General features: G+C 34.6%; 1 protein-coding gene across 1 annotated transcript in view; it reads left to right on the plus strand.

The window, feature by feature from the left end:
• LOC123693453 (disintegrin and metalloproteinase domain-containing protein 10) overlaps nucleotides 1–22,179 on the plus strand; it is an 85,116-nt gene that overhangs the window by 52,123 nt on the left and 10,814 nt on the right. Inside the window, exons 4-10 of the mRNA XM_045638560.1 lie at nucleotides 3,860–4,051; nucleotides 15,534–15,723; nucleotides 17,807–17,969; nucleotides 18,244–18,408; nucleotides 20,473–20,644; nucleotides 21,051–21,262; nucleotides 21,668–21,902. Of these exons, the coding sequence (XP_045494516.1) occupies nucleotides 3,860–4,051; nucleotides 15,534–15,723; nucleotides 17,807–17,969; nucleotides 18,244–18,408; nucleotides 20,473–20,644; nucleotides 21,051–21,262; nucleotides 21,668–21,902 (1,329 nt within the window). The remainder of the gene's footprint in view (nucleotides 1–3,859; nucleotides 4,052–15,533; nucleotides 15,724–17,806; nucleotides 17,970–18,243; nucleotides 18,409–20,472; nucleotides 20,645–21,050; nucleotides 21,263–21,667; nucleotides 21,903–22,179) is intronic.

A 22,179-nucleotide genomic window follows, 5' to 3' on the forward strand; every position in this document is an offset into this window, starting at 1 on the left:
GGCGAACGATTGTTCCCTTCGTATTATAAAGGCTTTTGAATTTTGATGACGGAGGTTTTGGAAACTGAATGAGCTGTTAATTATAATAAAGTTCATTATTCCTGAATTAGGTGGAGATTTATTATCTATACATATAATAAATCTGTAGAAGGGTCAATTCTGTACATTGAAAATATTGAAAAAATAACTAGCAGGGGGTGTTACTGGATCGATACCAAACCCAAATATGTGATTAAAAAAATTTTTGTCTGTCTGTCTGTCTGTCTGTCTGTCTGTCTGTATGTGAAGACATCACGTGAAAACTACCGGTTCGATTTCGATGAAACTTGGTAATATTATACCTTATTATCCTGGGCGTAAAATAGGATACTTTTTATCCTGGAAAAATACGTAGAAAAAAAATTAATCTCAATTTTTCAGTTATCCATAGACGTTGTTCTGTAGTAGGTACCGCGAACACACGTTGCGTATTATTATAGACCTAGCCGTATTTGGATCCAATAGATATTTATAAGATGTCATTGTCCGAGTTACTCAAAATGAAGAAAAAAACCGACAGAAATGGACCGACATCCGCGCGGACGGAGTCGCGGGCGGAAGCTAGTATAGAATATACTTATTTATTCACAAGAAGTACGTACAATTACAATGTGTTGTACAGAGACTATCCTTTCAACTGGTGGTAAAATGTGAAGTAAGAGATGCCATACGATTCAATAAACATTTTTCGTAATTCACATACCATTCGCGTGCGCTGTAAATCGTCACCAAAGCCCCATACTCGTTCCAACAATAATAATTATTGATCCTACATTACAGTCACGTTGGCTTACAGATGTGTCCGCTGCCCGTGTCTGCCGTGTCCACGTAAACAAAGCTCACACGCCCTTACGAATTGTTAATTTATTCAAACCTATCCGTTATCCCCGGGAACAGATATGTGGTGAAATATTCAGTTTTATAGCGGACCTTATCTTGCGGATGTTGATAGGGTTTTTAGCTATATGCTAAAATATTTTTTTACTGTCGCGTAAAGTTGGGAATTATTTATGAGGTAAGCGTATCGATGTAGTGTATAGGTAACAGATGAATAATGTAATCTATATAATATACTAGCGGTCCGCCCCGGCTTCGCCCGTGGTACATATTCACGTTTTCTCTACATAAGAACCATCCTCGTACTTCAAGGAATATAATAAAAAAAGAATTAAAGAAATCGGTTCAGCTGTTCTAAAGTTATGCGCTTACATTTATTTATTTATTTATTTATATAAGGCACAGTTACAGGATATAATCCAAAAACATTTACATAAACTTACTAAATTGATTAATGTTAAAGTTACATCCCATACATTTTGGGATTCATTTTTATATTATAGAAGATAACGTGAGATCATGTGGGAAATGGGAATGCCTTGCTAGGATTACGTATTATACATTGGATTAGTTACGTGATTTTTTAAACTTTAAGAAATGTGAGTAGGTTATAAATATTACATTTTCAGGATTACCATTTCTTTAATTTATGGACACATTATTATAACTTAACCGGTGGCTAAGTATAATTATTTCTTTGACTGCTCATTAACTTGACGTATCGTGTAATTGGCAATTATTTATGTGTTGGTAATTAACTGACAAGTTTAACAAAAGTTTGCTTTTAAACGTGACCTGGAAAATGTTAATGTTTTTGTTTTTTAATTGGCACCTGCACAGCATGACTAGTCAAATATTCTTAACAATTATTTCAATTGGTATTGTCAAAATCCAATATGTATGAAGGTAAAGTACAATTAGTAATATTATGTAATTAAATTATAAACTTTTCTCAGTATCCTGTATTTGGCTTTTTCCTCTGAACCTTACAAAGTAGGTAACTTAAAAGTCTTTGTCTGTATCTCGAGTATTCCTTTTTATTTCGAAAGAATCTCTCTTCAATTCGCCAAATATTGTGTGTTCGTTTTCTTGCTATAACTCCTTCTATAATATCGCCATCCAGTGAAAAAGTTTCATAAAACAATGTTTATTAACAAAAATAGCTCCGAAATATAAGTACATATATGTAGATAACTACGTCCAAATATTCAATTCGAATTTCACGTCATCCGATCAGAATTTTGTTCCAAGCCAGTTGTATGGGCACAAAGCTACATGTTATTTGCGTTTCACTATTTATTTAATACTTTTATCCGGTTTTTATTTACAAAGGCTTGAAGGATACGCGCGGAATCCAGCAATATAATGGAAAATGCCTTTGTGAAGCGTTTGATTTTTATCATTTTTTTTATGCGGCGACCAGGGTGGTGCGTAATCTAAAACCAACATAAATATGGAATCACTAGATGTGCCCCGCGGTTTTACCCGTATTGCTCTGCTCGTGTTGGTCAGCGTGATGCTATATAGCCTATAGCCTTCCTCGATAAATGGGCTATATCTAACACCGAAATAATTTTTCTAGAAACAGCGATGGTACTCGCGAGTCGCGATGGTTTACTATCTCTGTGCAGTGTATATGAATTTTTGAAAATTTCGTCAGTGTGCCGCGTGAATCTTTAATTCAAACGCTATTTTATGTACAACTCTTTTCTGTGTGTGTTTGTTCTTTTGCATCATATTCGTTAATGTCCCTTCTGTTAATATGAAGAATAATTAATCAACATACAAGAAATTACAAGCCCAATTTTAAGTTCTATTGCAGATGAGGGAATAGATGATATAGCATAGTTATTCATTCTTCGCTTTCGAAGTCGAGGATATGATTTTTCATTTCAAATTTTTAATTAATTTTTACCTTCACTTCTTTCTCTTGTTGAGTTGCTGTGAATGATCAAATTAGTTTCGCGTATAATTATTGCCATAATTAAATATTTTCTTTCGCATAACATAACAGTGCAGCGCTACAAGTTGTCACGATACAAGGGATATACGTGACTGTTACGGAGTAATTGAATGCTGTGGTCTAATTAACACCTCAACTGATTGCCTAGCCACATAATTATAACTTTGCTAATCCATGATTTGATGAATACGTATCTATGTAACTTTGCTAAAATTAGATTGTTATTACACTTCAATTTGGATAAGGAATTTCAATATTAACCTTATCTCAAATGATATCTTAATCTAAATCTTGTTTCGACGCTTAGTTTGCTTACGAGGATGTATATAGAATCTCGAACAGTCTCTTTGTATGCTGAAGACGTTTCGAATCTCTGTAGCTTAATTTTTTTTAGATGTAATGTTCTAAAATTGTTGAATAATTATTAGGTATTGGAATATTTGTTCAAATATAGAATATTATTTCTAGAGAATTCCGTCTAGACTTGTCAGACTAGTAGGGTGGCGATTGTTGTTCTGTAGCTAAATATCTTATAATTACTGGTTATTACGGACTTCGTCGCTAAGTAATGGGTGTTGTTCAGTTGAAGCTAATCTGTACTAATGAAAGATGTTTTTTTAATGTGTTAAGTATCTTTTCTCAGATTTATCATTTTTATTCAAGCGTCAGTAAATAGCTATTAAGACACTAATAATCATCTATTTTAATTCTATTTAATAAAGGAATTAATGTTTCGCTTTGTCTTGTGGTAACTGTAGCATCAATAAAAAACTATACTTTTGAATGAAACATTTGGGTCTCCATTATTTTTGTTGAAATAAATTAGAATGCAGCATTTATTTATTTTTAAAGTTTCATATATCATCAACCCTAGGCAACTTACGTTAGCTTTTCGGTTATCGTTACCCAGACAAGAATCTATACCTCTTTACAGTGCTGATAGTTCCATAGCTCCCTCACTAATATCAAGTTCGTTCTTTTATTCATACCACCTACTTACATTTCATTATTTGTCCGCAGGTGACCCCCGTTCCGAGGTGTTCGGTTCGGTGACGGACGGCGTCTTCGAGGGGAAGATCATGCTGAGCGACGGCTCCTTCTACGTGGAGCACGCCAAGAGATACTTCCCCCAGAATAACACGCGGGGTCGCGTGCATTCTGTTATCTATAAGGAGGGTGACGTCATCGACCCGTACGCACACAGAAGACACGGTGAGTGACCTATCTATGGTTACCATGGAGACGATACTTCTAAATAGATTGTCGTGATGCATGGAAATTGGATTCTCATGTAAAATGTCCCTGTTAACGACATTGTTTACCTTTTGTTTAAAATGAGTATTGAGTAAGGGACATAGGTGTTTTACTTCAAATGCTTTAACGTTATTTAATTTAAATAAAGAATATTAATCGCCATGGAAAGTCAAAAGACAAACAAGTACCGTTATCAAGTTAGGAAGTTGCAATTCTCTTTGCCTCTGGCAATAGGGCAAATACTGTTGTGACTTGTGGTGATAGGAATATGAATTTACCACGACGTAGGTATTTGCATTTAATATATCGTGCAATCAATGAACAGGAACATTTATCTTTGTCTACTTTGTGTGTTATGTTAAATTTAGAATAATGTGATAATGAGTTACGTGTATGTGTAGTTCTGTTATCTCATGCGGTTTGGCTGGGTGTATTTGCATATTAAGTTGTGGATTATTAATCGATTTTATTATGTATTTGGCAGTTTTAAGTGCAAAATTTGAGGATCTTCTATTTCACATTCGCAATGCAATAATCTTAGGTTAAACTTAATGTGTTGAATAAGAAATTAGCATATAAACTGACAAACATAATTATTATCAAATCAATTATGCACATTGTCACGTCTCTTGTACTTTACAACTAGTCACATAGATGCGTGAGGATAATTGTCTTGTTCGCATGTCATGTTTAATTAAACGTGTCTCCTTTTTTTGTGCACGCTACGTTTTGGCTGCGCTAGGCAGCGTTGTGCAACGGTGACTAAACACAACGTCATATCAATCTTCGCCCAAATTTGATTCCGAATCCGGTTGAACGCAACGCAGTAACAATTTAATGTTGTTAGGCTAGAGCGGGATTAGTTCGTGCAACGAGATTAACAGTGGTTAATTTGTATCTACGTGCGCTTCATGCGCATAATAAATGCTAAAGCGGAGGGGAGCTCGCAAGTTTTGCCACACCGTGTCGCACAGCAAATGGATTGCGACGCAAGGTCGTTTAACTAAGTTTAATCCCGTTCGTTGGGCGCTCGCCTCGGTACCACGTCGCCGACTGATTGCTACAGCTTGCATCGGAAAAGTTGCTAATTTATGTCTCGGTGTTTGCTCATTGTTCGCCGCCCGTCATAAATCCATTCACTCGAACTTTTAATGCGCCGAGACGTGGACCAATTGTCGTGATCAATTATTTGTTAACCGATACAGCTATTAATGTTACAATTGCTACTGTATGATGAGGGTCGTGAACGTTTCCAACGGTGTGTAGAAATTAAATTCCGCTGTCCGAATTCATTGTAGATAATTAAACGTCATCGCAGCGATGTGTTGCGTTTTGCATAATGAATTTTTGACTGACGTTATTGAATAATTGAAATTTAACTCGAAATCTTTGTTGTACACTTGGTTGTACATATCGAAATTGCATTCTATTTTTGCTTTGACGTTCACCAGACACCATTCCGAAGCAATGAGGTGGAATGCAAATGAGCTTCTATTAACATTGCTCGCGGTTCAACAGAAACTGTATTTTAAAATATATATAAAATTTGAAAAGGATGATGGGAAAAGTTTAGACATATGGGTGATTATACAAAAATGGGGTAACTTTTGAGGATATTTTGTTTACTATATTTTTTATATCAGATTATTACAAATTAGGGTGTATATGATAGCTAATCTAATGAATATATTGTTCCAAATCGGGCCAGCCACTTTTTTAAGTAGATTGTGAGATATTTAAAATTTTCTGGATTTGGCCTCCAGGGGACTGACAAGGCTAACAAAGTACTGATAAAAAACACAATTTTGTAATATTCTTAAAGAAATTCAATGAAAATTACTACAAATCTCTCAGTTTTAATAATGGCACATGTCTTTTAAGTATTAAAATCACTTAGTTACATTTAAAAATGATAATTAATAATATATTGTGATACTGGGAAAAAACAATGTCTTAATTTTCAAAACAGCCTTCTGACATTTAACGCAACGTGAATATTCTTACTCTCTTACTTAACTTACTACTTTGACTTAGTTTTACTTAATATTTCATGTAATTCACAAACAATAGAAACAAAAAAAACGGCCAAGTGCGAGTTGGACTCCTAACAAACCTATTTTTTATTATGTTTGTAACTTAAAATTTACACTTTTAGCAATTTTTGCTTTATCTGTGTTATAAGACGTTGCTTTTTACCATATTTTAAGACTGTATACACGGCAAGCATCCTGTGTATTTTTTTATTCCCTTGCGAATATTTAATTTTGCGGAAATTTGCAGTATTAACGGATGTAGGTATCTTTTAATTGCGTTGAGTTATAAGTTTGATTTTTTTACAGCCCCAAGGGCTCTTAATCTTGAGCATTCAATATAAATTTCAAATTGATACCTCCACGCGCTTCAAAAAAACGTCTTAACAGACAAACGGACAACAAAGTGATCCTATAAGGGTTCTGTTTTTTCCTTTTGAGGTTCGGAGCCCTAAAAATCTAACATTATTTATGTTAAAAGTACTAATTTTCATAAAATTAAAAACCAAAGGCTTGAATGAAAGTCTCATCTTAGTTTTCATAAGAGCCTTTTGACATTTTTATAATGTTATTATATTTATTAACTTTTATGTTATTTTGAGGTAATTTTACTTCACAATATTATATTATATCTTATAAATATAACAAGCTATGCCCTGAAAGCATCAAAATCAATAATTAAAATAAAATAAGATCTTTTAAATAAAATCATTAGAAGTTTGTTTCAATAGCTCTTTTCTTTACTACTCTTTTTTAAATGTTTCTTCCCTAGTCAAATTCAGTTTCTTTTAGCGTGGCGCATGATGTTTTAAACTGAAATATCAAATAGAAATGCTTATACCCATAGCAATCAAGATAAAAAGTTCTCAAAAACGATAGAATCATCAGTACTATGGGGTCGCGTCAGTCCACTGGCGCGATATCTGACATAGGACTGATGCCAGCGGATTGATAAAAAGGTACTTAATATGAGATTATAATCACAAATTATGTTTTTTTGCCTTATTTCTAATATCAACAAACTATATTTTCACAAATCATAGTTACCATGTATGAATGAAAATAAAAATCAGATTAACAATAAAATAACGACTCACCATAGGACTGAAATGTTGACTGGCGCAGCACGAATTTGGAGGATAAACACAACCCTAGCGCTGGTACAGTTATGACGGCCGTCAAAATATGGGATGCACAAGTAACTTCATTACCAACATTAATATTTAGACAGGGATTTGACCTCGACTTGGTGATATTCAGCGAGAATTTCAAATTTAAAGAACACACAACGGACTGACCAATAAAAACGATGACAAAGTTTATTTTTATTTTTTAAATAAAATGTTAAACATTTCGTTATGAAAGTTATACTATATAATACTATGTATATCAAAGATTGTCCTGAATTAGTAAGTTTTCTCAAATCAATGATAATGTTTATAAGATAGTCACTTGATTGTTGGTTTTCGGAGTTGTGACATGCCAAAGTACTGATTATTTAAGTATTAATTTTGTTTTTTTATCAATTTGTATTTTAAATAAAGAAGTGAAAGTGAGTGACCAAATAAAGGACGCTTTATTGTTTTAAAATATATTGTTATTTGATTGAAATATAATAAGACTTTGTATAAATTGGCTGGTGACATTGAGTTACCCCATTTTTGTATAATCACCCATATGTATAAAAACTAGGGAGTGGTTACTCTGAATACACGTGGTATTTTTGTACACTCCACATTTGAATGGAAGTTTTACTCAAAATAATTTTGTAAAGGATACGTCCAGTCGCAATTCGCATTGAAATGTTTTTTGAAAATCTAGAATAGGAAGTGCAGGATGTTAATACATTTGTCGTGACTTTTATTTAATGAATGTAATCAAGCGTATGAATAGTACCTAAATACTCTAAATAGTCAGGTTATCCATTTATAGAGGACATTTTTCAATGCTCCAGTATAAAAACTCACGAGACAAAATATCATATATGTACATAGGTAATATTTTTTTTACAAAAAGAAAGAGACGGCAATACTCATTGTTTAAATTACTTAATTAACGTTAGATATTTACGTTATACGTATGTTTTTCATAGAAATATGAATAAGATTAACTTTAATTTTGCATTTTCCTAGAAATGCATTTAAATTTCTCCCTTTAAATTTCTGATACAAAGTAATTGCTACCTCGTAAACGTCTCGATTAACAGCATGAAATATAGCCCTTTGGAATTGACATTACCATAATATAACAAAACCTTTTGCGTATTAGCATACGACATTGATTCCTTCTGAAATATATACTGATACATATTATGAAAGGAAGGGTCGTGTTTAACATCATTTGTTTTCATTACACAGTATTGGACTACCGGGGACCCGGGATAGTCCCTTTTCACCCGTTCTTTATTCGTATATGATTTGAATATGAAAAGCCAATAACGACCAACAACGCGGCATTCAATACGTTTCATTCAATTTGAATAAAAATAATAAAATACTTATTTAAATACAATAACGGAATGTTGTGGAATAGTATTACTCCGCACTGAATAGACTTTGATAAATCATCATTTTATATTTGAATGGGCTATAGTCGAGTATTGTGATAATAGAAGCGCTTGCATTGTTTCGAGTTTTGATTCTAAATGAGGTATTTAATATGTACAATATGTACAAAGTTGAACGTTATCTATGATATAAATATAAAGCCAATCAATAGGATACAAATGCCTGGCCCGTGCCCCACAAGCAGTCACGGGACAACACTGCAATAGAATACATTACCATATTTAATGCTACCACTCCTAGATAGGTTTCACGTATAATAAAGGCATTTGAATCCACAAATCCCGACGCCCACACGGCGGAGTCCTTTTTAAATTCCTTACATATTCTCGGTGGATGTTCGAGGATTTTCGCAAGTGATTTACGTTGGCGCTTCAATCTCTGCTGGAAATGCAGGCTCCTGTACGACGATGATATATTATACTGATATCAATTTCTAAATCAACTTTGTTGAATGCTCCTAGTGTAACACTGTTACATTTATACCATCGGTAACGAAAGAATAAGTACAATGCTTTGCTGCTAAAATGTATTGTACAATTTAGTACGATGTTTCTAGACATGGATCAAATTAAACATGCGTTATTTTAATTCAGAATGACTGGGAGCATTTTTCGCATTTCAACGCGATTTAATATTGTTTTTGCTTCTCAGTCATTGAGAGTTTCATTCATACTATTTGTATGGTAAATTATGCCATATATTAGTTACTCAGTAGTCAGTGATTATTAAGTTAATATACAAGAATATGAGTACTAGTTATTCTTCACACTATCTTGCGGAATAGTAACAAGGATAAATAATGATCTATTTCCTCTTAATAAGTCGTTGAATGAAGCAATCAAGAGCAATGTTATTACGCTTACTCTTGAGAAATATATTAAGATCATAATTATAATACAATACTAATGAATATGTATGTTATAGTTGTTTTCTATTATTTTTCAATGAATTCCCTATCACTTTTATGAACTTCCATTGACCGTATTTTGTCATGCACGTCCTACACGTTTCTTACCACTTTAAGTTTCAAACGAAGAATATGTAAGGCTGTCGTCAAAGCCCGCAAAATTCAAAGTTCGGATAAAAGTATCCTATAATCTTATATCTTATAAATATAGGTGGTTAATAAAAGCACGTTGCAGCAATGTTAAACACAATTATTAAGGTGATATTATATGTATTAAAAAAAGTAAGTTAACATTTTTTAGTAAAAGTCTCTATAATAATAACGAAAAAATACAAGTAAAATTGTTAAAGCGATTCCATTCTTATTCCACTAAATAAGAAGCACGATGATTGAACAATATAGCCACGTAAAGTTATTCAACAAGAGCCTTTCATAAGCCAAAGGGATTCCTCAGAATTTCAGAAGGCTCTTTTCAAGTTAATTGTACATGTTTACAATATATTCATATAAGACGATTTTTAATACTGCGCATAAAGAGCGGAACATGATAAGTTGAATATAACTTTAGTTGTTGTGGAAAGGTAGAATACTCGAGTAGGTACATTATTAAATTATTTTTTTAATCTTAATGAAATTTTAAAGTATGGGTTAGTACGAGGTTCAGTGATGTGAATAATTAATAACAAATTTTTTTTAGTCGGAGGATTTGATTGATTTGATTTGGAGGTTGATTTTTAATTACATTTACGTCTAGCTTGTTCTAGGATTTTCTTTTACTTTGGGAATGTTCAAGTGCGTTATTCCTAAATTAGATCTTGAAGCAGCAACTTATAGTCTTAAATATAATAAACAGATCAGTTATTTTCGCGTTTAACACAATCTAGTACCATCGTACGATTCCTACTTTACCCCGTACGTAAACTGAAGTTAGTTTTGACGCGCCGAGACAATATCTCTTAACCAAGTTTCCTAACAAAGTGCACGCTTGGCTTACGACTGAGCTGTACTCTTTGCCGTACAAAATAGAGAAGGATTTTTATCCCCAATTGAGTTTGGAAAATTCGTACTCGCCAATTTAGTTACAAAGCTAATTGAGCAGCTGTTGTTATCGTTAAGTGACAAAGTTTGGTGTAATAAACGTTTTCTTTCGAGTTTGGATATTGAGCCTAGTTATTTAAAGTCAATTATTTATTCGGACAGTTTAATAATTAATATTAAAATCTGTAGCAGAAGCGGGACTTGACATATTTATTAGAACATTTCAAGGTGAGAAGTTCTGAAACGTGCATCGTAAACAAAAACATACACAGTTAAATATAGGAGTGTGATTAACATAGAATGCAACTCCCGAGAGCCCAACTAATTCCTTGAAAAATTGCGCTGTCGCAACGACGCTAAGCTCTCTCGAAGTAAAAATAAAAAGGCATCGTTAGACGCTGTTTGCTTACTCAGTCTTAGGATTTGTTGTCGGAACTTTGCTGTAGTTGTGTACTGTGAAGCATACATTGAGCGCTAATTTTACAAGATAATATGATTGTAGTGTTGTCTGTACAAGATTGGCTTGACTCATAATTTACGTATACTCATCACGTACAGATCATAATGCTTTTAAGTTTAAATTACTTTTTGTATGTATTTTTTAACTCCAGTATTATTATATTTTTTAATTGTCGATGTCATATTTATAATTACGTGGTTTTTTTCTAAACACGTATATTTTTAACGTGTTCGCTATTTTCCCGTAAGAAGAAATAAAACATTATCTCCAGTAGTTTTATATTTTTCGTTGATTCAACCTAAACCCAAAGCATTTTCAGTTTTGTCTCTACCATATAAAGGGGTTCAATTTTAATATTCATTGTTTAAATACGTTGTTGTCCTTTATAATTTGTTCTATTTATCCCACGCATTGTAATCAAACATTCTCTGAATGTGACTGTCTTACCTAAACAATAGTCTTCCATAATTCTGCTAAATTTTGTAAGCTACTTATATTACTGCTCAAAGTTTTTGTACGTGATTATTCATGATAATCGCGTTCTGACAAACAAAATACCAACATCGCGGTCGTCACCACCAAAAAACATATACCTACATATAATTTCTATAAAAATTGTTTACAAAAAATAAAATTATGTTTGGGGACAAATACCATGAAATAACGACTATGAATGAATAAGACCTTTCCCGCATTGAACCAGATCGTATTTACTTTTTATAATTTTTATATTTTCCTTTTTATTCTTAACCATTATATTAATTAAAACGATCATTCACTCTTGCATGTTGTCCTCAAAATATATTTTATAAACAATTTTGTAAATGCTCAAACCGCAAGGAAGATCCCTATATTTTGTGTTCCATAGCATTTCTAGTTTCCCACGAAACTCAGCAGCCTCCAGCTTCGGAATATCAGAAAATTCTCTTATTTGTATTTAATGAAAAATTACGAGTGTCTTTACCGTAAAATGGAACTTTTAACTTTTCGGCAACGACCACATTGTTGAACTGGGGATTGGCCGGGAGAAATCTACGTAAAAACTCCGCCGACAAAGGCATTAAATTCCAACCACTCCACCTAGGTTACAATACTTATGCGTTGACCTGATAAATGTGTACCAGTTTCGATGACCTCAACTGGAGCAGGGAAATTAATCATGTGCGGACACAAAAGGTTATGTTTATCCGATTTTCCCGATATTGATTTTAGCGATTCAAATTGAAATATTTAACGCTCCTGACATTCTATTTGATTACCAGCATTTACGATCAATTTCAGATATTAAATTTTTAGTTTTTACGTTCGTCATGTTGTTCTATTTAAAATATATTCAGATTTCCAAATACGGTCTAAAAGCTTCTAAGCAAATGCACCTTCTGTTTGTTTATTTATGTCTCGTTTCCGTTATATCATTCGTTTTTTGAACTGTCTACGGAAAAAATAGCAGATGTTGGGGACAGATGTAGGCACATTGTAGCGACGGTTTGTCAATTAGTTCATGTTTGTTTCTAGCGGGGCGATGTTTGATTAGTGCGACAGTGGTAGCTACATCACTACATGTCTCTTGCCCGCTACTGCGTTTTAAACATATAGCTATATAGGCTCGAGTTAATTAAGACTGTGTTATCTATTGAATGAAAGGAAGTTGAGGCTAAGGGGCAATGTAATGAAGAAGTCTAGAGGGCTTGCATTATGGCAGCTTCCAGACGTTCTTTAAATATTTTATTTTATACGTATGATTTTTTGATTCTGTGCTTGTTATTGTTTTTGTTAATTTAAATTTTATTACTTCATAATATATTAATTTATATTCTGTAAATTGTTTTTTAATTGAAATTTTTAAATTTGCATAATGTATGCTCTTATTTATTTGTAATTTTTATATTTGGCATGTCATTAAAATAAATGCACATAATATTTTCTTTCTTTTAGTTTTGCTCTTCTTACCGCCTCACGTAATATATTTCCATTTTAAAAGGACTTTTTATGTAGCCACAAAAAAACCAAAGAGAGTCCCCACAAAAGTTAGTACATAAAGTCACGCGTACCAAGTCCGGCCGAACTAACGCTGCACGCTGCACCGTAATCCCGAATAACTAGGAGTCGGTACGGATTAAAAACAAACAACGAAAACGTACGGAGAATTTAAAATTAAAAATTGCTGAATAGTTCTGGCATTTTTTGTTCCATGTGTCGCGTTAGCTCGCATTGGCGTTTCGCATCCGGCACACTGCATTTTAACGAACGCCCTACGCGGACGCCAGATAACGGAAATTACTCGCTGCGGGCGAACATCGCACGGTTAATGCCTAGCCGAGCCCATTCAAATACTATATTTATAGGGTATGAGAGTATTCGCGATCATTAGTGCACCGCAACCTATCTTTAATTTGTGGTTTATTTGTTGGCGGCGGATCACGAGCGATCTGCGGCCCGATGGAAAAATAACGATTATGACGTTCGAAATAGAGGATATTATATCGCAACGACGTCGAGGTGTACAGATTATTAAGATAATGATACCCATTGTTTTAATATAATTGTGTAATCCAATTACTCGGTTGTCTGTCACAGCCGTGACTTACTCAACACTGCATAATATCTCCGTACACACGGTTATCTTTCGTTCGATTTAACCTTTGTCTATATGGGTCTGCTTTCGCTATCTCAAACGCGATTCTATTATACAACACCCGGGCCTTTCCCGTGTCCGTGCCAACTTTCACTATCCCGGTGAAACGAGGGCTAAATTTATTTCACAATAGATTGATTTATGCAGACTTTATCCTATTATTAGACTTCCGTGTTGCGCTTAAGCGGCTTGTTCCTTTTTAAGTCGCTCATTAATCACGACAGGAAACTGACAGATATTGTTTCGTGTTCGGCTTTCACACTCGTACCTTTGACCCAAATTTAACATTTTATAGTTTTGCACTCCTGTTCTATTACCTTTGTTCTCTTTGTGAACCCAATCGCGGAAAAATAACGGCTTTTGTTGCACTAAATTGCGCTCCAACTTATAGTACCTACTTGGAGTTAGTGTACACTCGTTAGGTTTATGTATTTGGTGTTTGAAAGTTGGAGCTGAATAAGCGCGCTTTGGTGAATCATCAATTTAGACAAACCTTGCTCCACATTCACAGTATTGAGCAATCGGTAAATAACTCGATACATTACCTGTGTTTACGACAAACATAAACATACTTTATCTCTTCAGCCATTAAATATAAACGCCGCAATTGCTACAAGATTGCTTGCGACCATCAACTTCCGTATTTTCTAAGTTATTGATCATTAGAAATAAATAATATATTTAATCTACTGATATGTATGGAGGTACTTATTCAAACGGCACCGTCTGTTTTCAATATACCACAAGAGTGCACATTGCACGTATCGATTTCACAAAAATTGGACAATCTGTTGCAAAAATTCGACGTCTAGACAGAAATGTAAATCGGGGGGTATTGTAAGTTGAAAAACTTGGCTCCTACACGAGACTAGAAGAAATACACATCGATTTTTTCTTATACCGTCTTCAAATTGTCCCGACGTAAAATATGAAGAAGAAAATTCCTTCAGACGGTATGCTATTAGGGGACTGTATTTGTACGCTTTTACTTAGCAAATTACTCATCTCTGAACTTGGAATGTATAATAAAAATAATATAGCGAAATACTCCTTTACCCTTGGGAAATGCTTCTCGGTAACTCGGCGATAACTCGCCAAGTTTAGAGGTAAAAATATTTAGCAGAAATATCTGCTTTGTGTTATTTTTGCGCTACTGAATCTATTTGTTAACTTCGAAGAAAGCAAACTAAACTTTTATTTTTCTATCATCCATTAATTTATTTTTAACCGACTTCAAAAAAAAGGAGGAAGTTATCAATTCGGCCGGTATGTTTTATTTTTATTTTTTATTTTTTTATTTATGTACACCGATTACTCCGAGGTTTCTGAACCGATTTACGTGATTCTTTTTTTGTTCGATGCGGGATGGTGTCGAATTGGTCCCACAAAAATTTTATTCGGATAGGCCCAGTAGTTTTTATTTTATGAGCATTTTTGTCTGTAGGTATTTGTCAATTTTGCAAGTGCAAGTTTGAAGTCGGTTGTTTTTAACGCAGTTATTACTTGTCGTATTAACTGGTATGAGTAAATACAAGCTTCATAATTAGATGAAACTTGAAATTGATGGAATTATAGGAAATGTTCAATTATCTCTAACTAGATAGTTAGAGATTGTCCTGTCTAATTAATAATATGCATGAAAAAATGTCCTTACAGATGAGTCGTTCCTTAGCTAAAGTGCTGTATAACGAATATATTTTTCAACTGGTGAAATGTATCCTTGCTTTTCAGTACGTAACAGTGTCTCAAGAAGTCTATATTTAAGGACTAAATAAAAATGATATCACTATTATCATGTTCCAGGTCACGTCGGCGGCTGCGGCGTGACGGACGAGGTGGTGCAATGGATGGAGCGCATCCAGAACTCGGGCGTGGACGACGAGCCGGTCGCTTCGCCCGCGCCCGCTTCGCCCGCGTCCTCCACGCGGACGTATCACCACGCGTCGTCGCCGGTGCCCTCGCACCCGAACAGTTTGCGGGATGATCCGCCGAGGTAATGATTTGAATTTTAAAGGCTTTTTCAGCATTGGTGGCTCATATTTTGTTGGTTCTTTGTAGTAACTCAATGATAATATGAAATTTTAAAAAGCTGGTCCGTCCTTAGTGTCTGTTGTTTTTTTTTGTTCGTTTTGTGGCAACGATGCAGCGGCTTATTCAAGAAACAACTGCATACCTTTGTTTTCAAGGAACCTGCATGTCAGCGACACTAAAAATAACTTACATATCTGCAAATATATGTAGATAACTAAGTTAGTTTAGTTTACCTTTAGATATATTGAATAGTCATATCATTGATCCCTTATGCTAGACCCGTGTCCCAGTAGTTGGAACAGTGATGATGATTATGATAATCACAACGTGAAGAATATATAATATTCCCAATAACTTGAACTATACAATAAAAATATTAATTTTCCTCGAGTAATCTTCTTCATCGTTATTGATTATAGACAATACAATATTTTGACCATCACATACCCGCCACACAATACAAATGAGCAAATAATATTCAATCCGCATTTCCACACTCTCGGATCGAAAATGTTCAATGAATATTATAATAATTGTTTAAGGCTTCGTTCTCATACATATATGAATCTCGACGTGCTCCGGCATCCGCCATTATGATCCCCGTCACAATAATAATGAACATATCTATTATCTACATACCCGTATAGATATTTTTCGCTTCCCTTATAATGTTTCCTTAGTAACGCTATGCTAAAACGCTGTCGTCTTAAATCTGTTTGATATTCTTGGGTGGTTCCATAATTTTGTTATTGTTCTGGTACATAAAATTTTCCAAGATTACTTTTTTACTAAGCCGTTAAAGGGTCTCGTTAATCATTTGCTCGTGTAATAATGCAATTAAAATTAAACGCGTTATGGACTTTCTTTGTACGCAATTTACCCCCGTTGCGTTGTAATACATGCATTCCTAATAGGTTGTTATGTGTATTATTGATTTAAAAGTAGTTAGAGATTATGACTGAACGGATGAAAATTATGTAAGTACATAGTATGGATAACACATACACGTTTAAGTTATATATGTTTACTTTAGAAGTACATATTAAATTCATTTTCTAGACAAAATTAGTCGAATGAACTTCAAATATACGTATGTAGAAATATTATTTCGGTTCGCATGTGCACAACTTCGACTCCCATGTGAAGGAGATTTATTTCTGAATGACTGTGCATAATTCTAACAAAGTTTACAGTTTCCCGTAACGTTTCTTTATTTGACGCACGTCGAAACAAACATACATCATACATTTGAGTCGCTTGACATGTAAAGGTAATTAATGTTATGCTGATATGAAATTTTGTCGCGTACTATTTAACCATTAATTTATAATTGTAAACGTTTAAAAAGCTAAACCGTGAAACGAAATTGGATAAAATAATGTAGTGGTGGATGAAGATAAAGCATGCCATATAATATGTTACTTATCATTGATACGTGACTACTTTTCACTGGAAACTAGCAGTAATTTCCATCATTTTCACGACATTGGAGCTGGGCCGAAAATTTAGGTTCCTATAATAATAATAAGTAATAACGAAATACGAATATCCGCCAACCCGCACTTGGCCAGCGTGGTGGATTATGGCCTGTACCCTCATAGGAGGCCCGTGTCCCAGCAGTGGGAACGTATATGGGCTGATGATGATGATGATGATGATGATGAATAACGAAAACTTTATTTCTTTTTCTTCGTACAATTTTAATATGAGGCTCTAGTTTTCTTATACCTGTTTTAACTGTTAAGACAGCGAGTCTCTTCCCTGATCATTTAGGTTATAACATCGACGACTACATTTAGGTTATAATTATTAGTAATTATGAATAGAACGTGGTTATCTATAATATAAAAATGAATCGCAAAATGTGTTGGTAAGCGCATAACTCGAGAACGGCTGAACCGATTTCGATAATTCTTTTTTTATTATATTCCTTGAAGTACGAGGATGGTTCTTATGGAGAGAAAACGTAAACATGTACCACGGGCGAAGCCGGGGCGGACCGCTAGTTATTAATAATATAATAATAATAATGAAACATTCCACAGGCACTGGGAGCACCACCTCCACAACAAATACTCACGCGCTGCGAACACGGCGGAGCATGCGCGAGCGAAGCGAGCGACGGAGTCCAAAGTGAAGAACACGTGTTCGCTGTACATACAGACAGACCCGCTTATATGGAAACATGTGAGGGAGGGGTTTCCTGATGTGAGTGTTTCAAAATTTTTTTTAATGTATTGCTTAAGTCATTTTATTCACGTATAATCACGTGTGTGAGCTTTATGTACCTTGAGTTACTTGTTTTGAATTTTTGCCTCATTTATAAGTAGGTGGATAGGGGATAAATTCGATTTCAGGTTAAAATAATATTTAAACCATAATTTGTATTTTTAAATATTTTGACACAAATGTAACTTGAAAATTCAATTACCAACCATTTTGAATAGAAAGATTAGACTGAAGTGAGTGAATGTTTTCACAGCACAACGATCGCAGCAAAAAGAACGAGATCGACATGAAGACGCGCGAGGAGATACTATCGCTAATCTCGCACCACGTGACCGCCGTCAACTACATCTACCGAGACACAAAGTTCGACGGGCGCCGCGAGCATAGGAACATACAGTTTGAAGTGCAGAGGATCAAGGTGAGAATACAAATACACACCAACGCACGCCCACGTACACCAACGCACGTGTACGCACTCACACGTGCACACACGCACGCATAGATTCGTACTCATACGTACGCAAACACACATAAACACGCACGCATGCATTTCGCACGGGTGCACATATAATTTGTACGTATGTAATTGTTAAGTGTATAGGCGATTAACGTGTAACAGATGTTAGAGATGTAAAAACTCGAAACTTATGTCAGCAGTGCGTTAACAAATGAGGAATATTCGTAACACATGTAAGGGTCGAGTTATAAAAGTTACTCGCAAATTTATAAAATAAAGGAGAACTTTTTAAATCACAGAACCCTCTACATGACCTATAACTGGCCTACATCATGTAGGTACATAACCGCAAACACGCCGGCCAATTAACAGTGTCACTGCACAATATCGAAAGGTGATATTCAGTGTGGTCATGGAGCATAAAACGTGATAAACGAAGCCGGAGAAAGCCAGGAAATGCGATTACACTGCGATGGCCCACTTTACATAACAGATCGATACCATGGCGGATAATTGAATGCATTTAACGTGCATTTGTCACTGACACTTTTTTATTCCATGGATGTGCCATTTCCGTCGCGGTTTGGTACATATTGTAATTTGTAATGAATGGTTTAATTGGGAGGTTTTTGAGTGAAAAGTAGCGTTATACTATTTGTATATCTATATCTATATATCTATATATATTATATAAAACTCAAAGGTGACTGATATAGTGATCTATCAACGCACAGCCCAAACCACTGGACGTATCGGGCTGAAATTTGGCATACAGGTAGATGTCATAAAGTAGGCGTCCCCTAAGAAAGGATTTTAGAAAATTCATCCCCTAAAGGGGTTAACATATTTAAACCCTTTAGGGGATGAATTTTCTAAATGACATGAATGAATGGATGAAAACTTATAGCCTGAAAATTTATCTTTTCCACGCAAGCGAAGCTGCGGGCAACAGCTAGTCTTTTAATAGAATTGCATTTAACTTCTGGATTGTACAGCCATATCTAGCTGTGTTGTCTTTCACAAAAAGTAAATACCTGATAATAACTAACTTATTTTGTATATATTTAAGTATAATATAGCTTGAAATAAAACATTATTTTTAAGCGAGTGCCAATCGAGTCGAATTTATAACAGTCAAATACTACACAGCGCCAAAATCAACAAGCTAGTTATAAAACTTCAAAAGCACCGCCTAAAACAAACCAAAACAATAAAGTTAACAAAAGTAATTAATCTATTTTAAATTATAGTTTAATACGTGCTTAGTTTCCTGTCCTTGCACATGTGTTGATTGACTAAATTAGAAATCAAATGTGAAAACGAAAATGGTCACAAGGTCATGCACTTATTAGCCATAATTAGTTTTTAAATTCATGATTCATCAGATTTATTGACTCGCTTCTATTTATACGGAATCTAGTTTTACATATTTGTTAACATTTTATTTATTTTGGCCACATACAAAAATTTAAGAATTTTACTTATGTATTGATTGATGACAACCAAATGATTCAACTAGCCATCACGCCATCCATTATCTTAAATTCTATGCAAACATGAAATATGAAATCAAACTAAGAAACTTATCATACAAAATAATATAGGTATGATAAATACTACATACAGTACTAAATCAATATTACCTTCACTCAATATTTCATAGAGAGAAAAAGTTCTTTTTCTATCAAAACTTTCCAAATGTCCAGGGGTTTTCCTTGTGAATTAACTATTATTAATAGAGATAATTTGATGTGACGCTCTTACTAACTATAAATAAATTTTGTTTGTTTATTCAATTGTGATTTGAGAAGGTGATATTGCCTGTACGAGAGTTTTAAAATCAGGCGGATATTTCGCGCCAAATTATTCAATTCAAAACCTACCTATTTAACGAAATAAGATTGACAGATTTTTGACAAGACTAATTTTTATGTAGTCTGTCATTATGTTTCATGTAAAATATGCCATACTTTAACTATTTGAAATTTAATTTATTCCTATAAAACCAAGATAATGTGTCTACAGATCGACGACGACTCAGCGTGCAAGAAGCATCCGTTCGCGACAGAAACGAACCAGTTCTGTTGGGAGAACATTGACGTGTCGAACTTTCTGAACCTGCACTCGTTGGGCAACCACGAGGACTTCTGCCTTGCGTACATGTTCACGTATAGGGACTTTACTGGCGGGACATTAGGTATGGAAACCCAGTTTGTCATATGTTTTGTTTAATTTTGATTGCAAAAAACTATGTAGATATTGTAATATTAAATATATGACCCTTGATCCTGCTGTTACTTGCAGATAACTTCGCTATGTTTTTGCAATTATGATGATCATCTAAATAAGAACTTTTTTTTAAGTTACAACTTCTTTAATTAAAATGTTCTTTTGTTTATTATGTTGTTGTTTTAATTATTCTTTTCTTCCTTATCATTTTACAAAAAACTATAATAAAATTTCTTGGTAGTGTCACTTACACTCTGAAACGAGGGTAGTTTACAAAATTACCATTCATTTTGCTTATAAATGTTTACAAAAATAAAAATAAATTATGAATTTGCGTTTGAAACACCTTTAATCAATTTAATAAAAATTCACAGGTCTAGCCTGGGTGGCAAGTGCGAGCGGTGCGTCCGGTGGTATTTGCGAAAAGTACAAAACATACACAGAAACAACTGGTGGGTTGTACCAAAGCACGAAGAGGTCACTCAACACTGGCATCATTACCTTCGTCAATTACAATAGCAGAGTGCCGCCCAAGGTCAGCCAGTTAACGTTGGCCCATGAGATCGGACATAACTTTGGGTCGCCGGTAAGTGAAAAATTAAATTTAGAATACTTTATTGGAATTTTCGTTTCTACGTTTAATGGAATTCTTTACAGGGAAATAAATGATATTTAAGTGCTATTGCTTATTGCTAACTTGCTGACAAAGTTTCATTTAATGCAAGGTTTTTATTTATTCATAATTTCGATTTGGTCCTTCGAGTAGGATTGTTAACTTATCCTTTGCTAATCTTTCTTATAACTTATATCCACTCGAATCAAATGAATGTAAATTGGAAAGTTCTGCATTTAAGTCACGACTAGTATTACTATTATCAAACATGTGACGTTCAATGTGATTTCTGCAAACATATCTTCGACATTTTCCGTACAAAAGCTGTATTTTTCTAATTTCTTTATCACTTTCCTAATAAACGCTACTATTCCACAGCACGACTACCCGTCCGAGTGCCGTCCGGGCGGACAGCAAGGCAACTACATAATGTTCGCCTCAGCGACGTCCGGGGACCGTCCGAACAACAGCCGCTTCTCGGCGTGCTCAGTGAGCAACATTAGCGGCGTGCTGGATGCAGTGCGAGATGGCCGCAAGCGGGACTGTCTCAAGGAGAGCGCTGGGGCCTTCTGCGGGAACAAGATCGTTGAAGTGGGCGAGGAGTGTGATTGTGGTAAGTGGACCTCATATAGGATGATAACTCGCACGTATAGCACGATTCAAACTTAATGGCGGCTCGCAACATCGTACGATCCGATGTGCAGAAAACAATTTTATATATCAACGAGAAGTTGACTGACGGGCTAACTTCCGAACCGCTATTAAGTTTGAATCGAATTGTATCACGCTATATAATGCGTGCGTCTGCATCACCGTGCAGGTTTATACGCACTCACGCGCGTAATTGCGTTGAGTGGATGGACGGCGGCTCCGAGTCATTTTGTTCAAAG

This window comes from Colias croceus, chromosome 7 (assembly GCF_905220415.1).
Source record: "Colias croceus chromosome 7, ilColCroc2.1".
NCBI classification, from domain to species: Eukaryota; Metazoa; Arthropoda; class Insecta; order Lepidoptera; family Pieridae; genus Colias; species Colias croceus.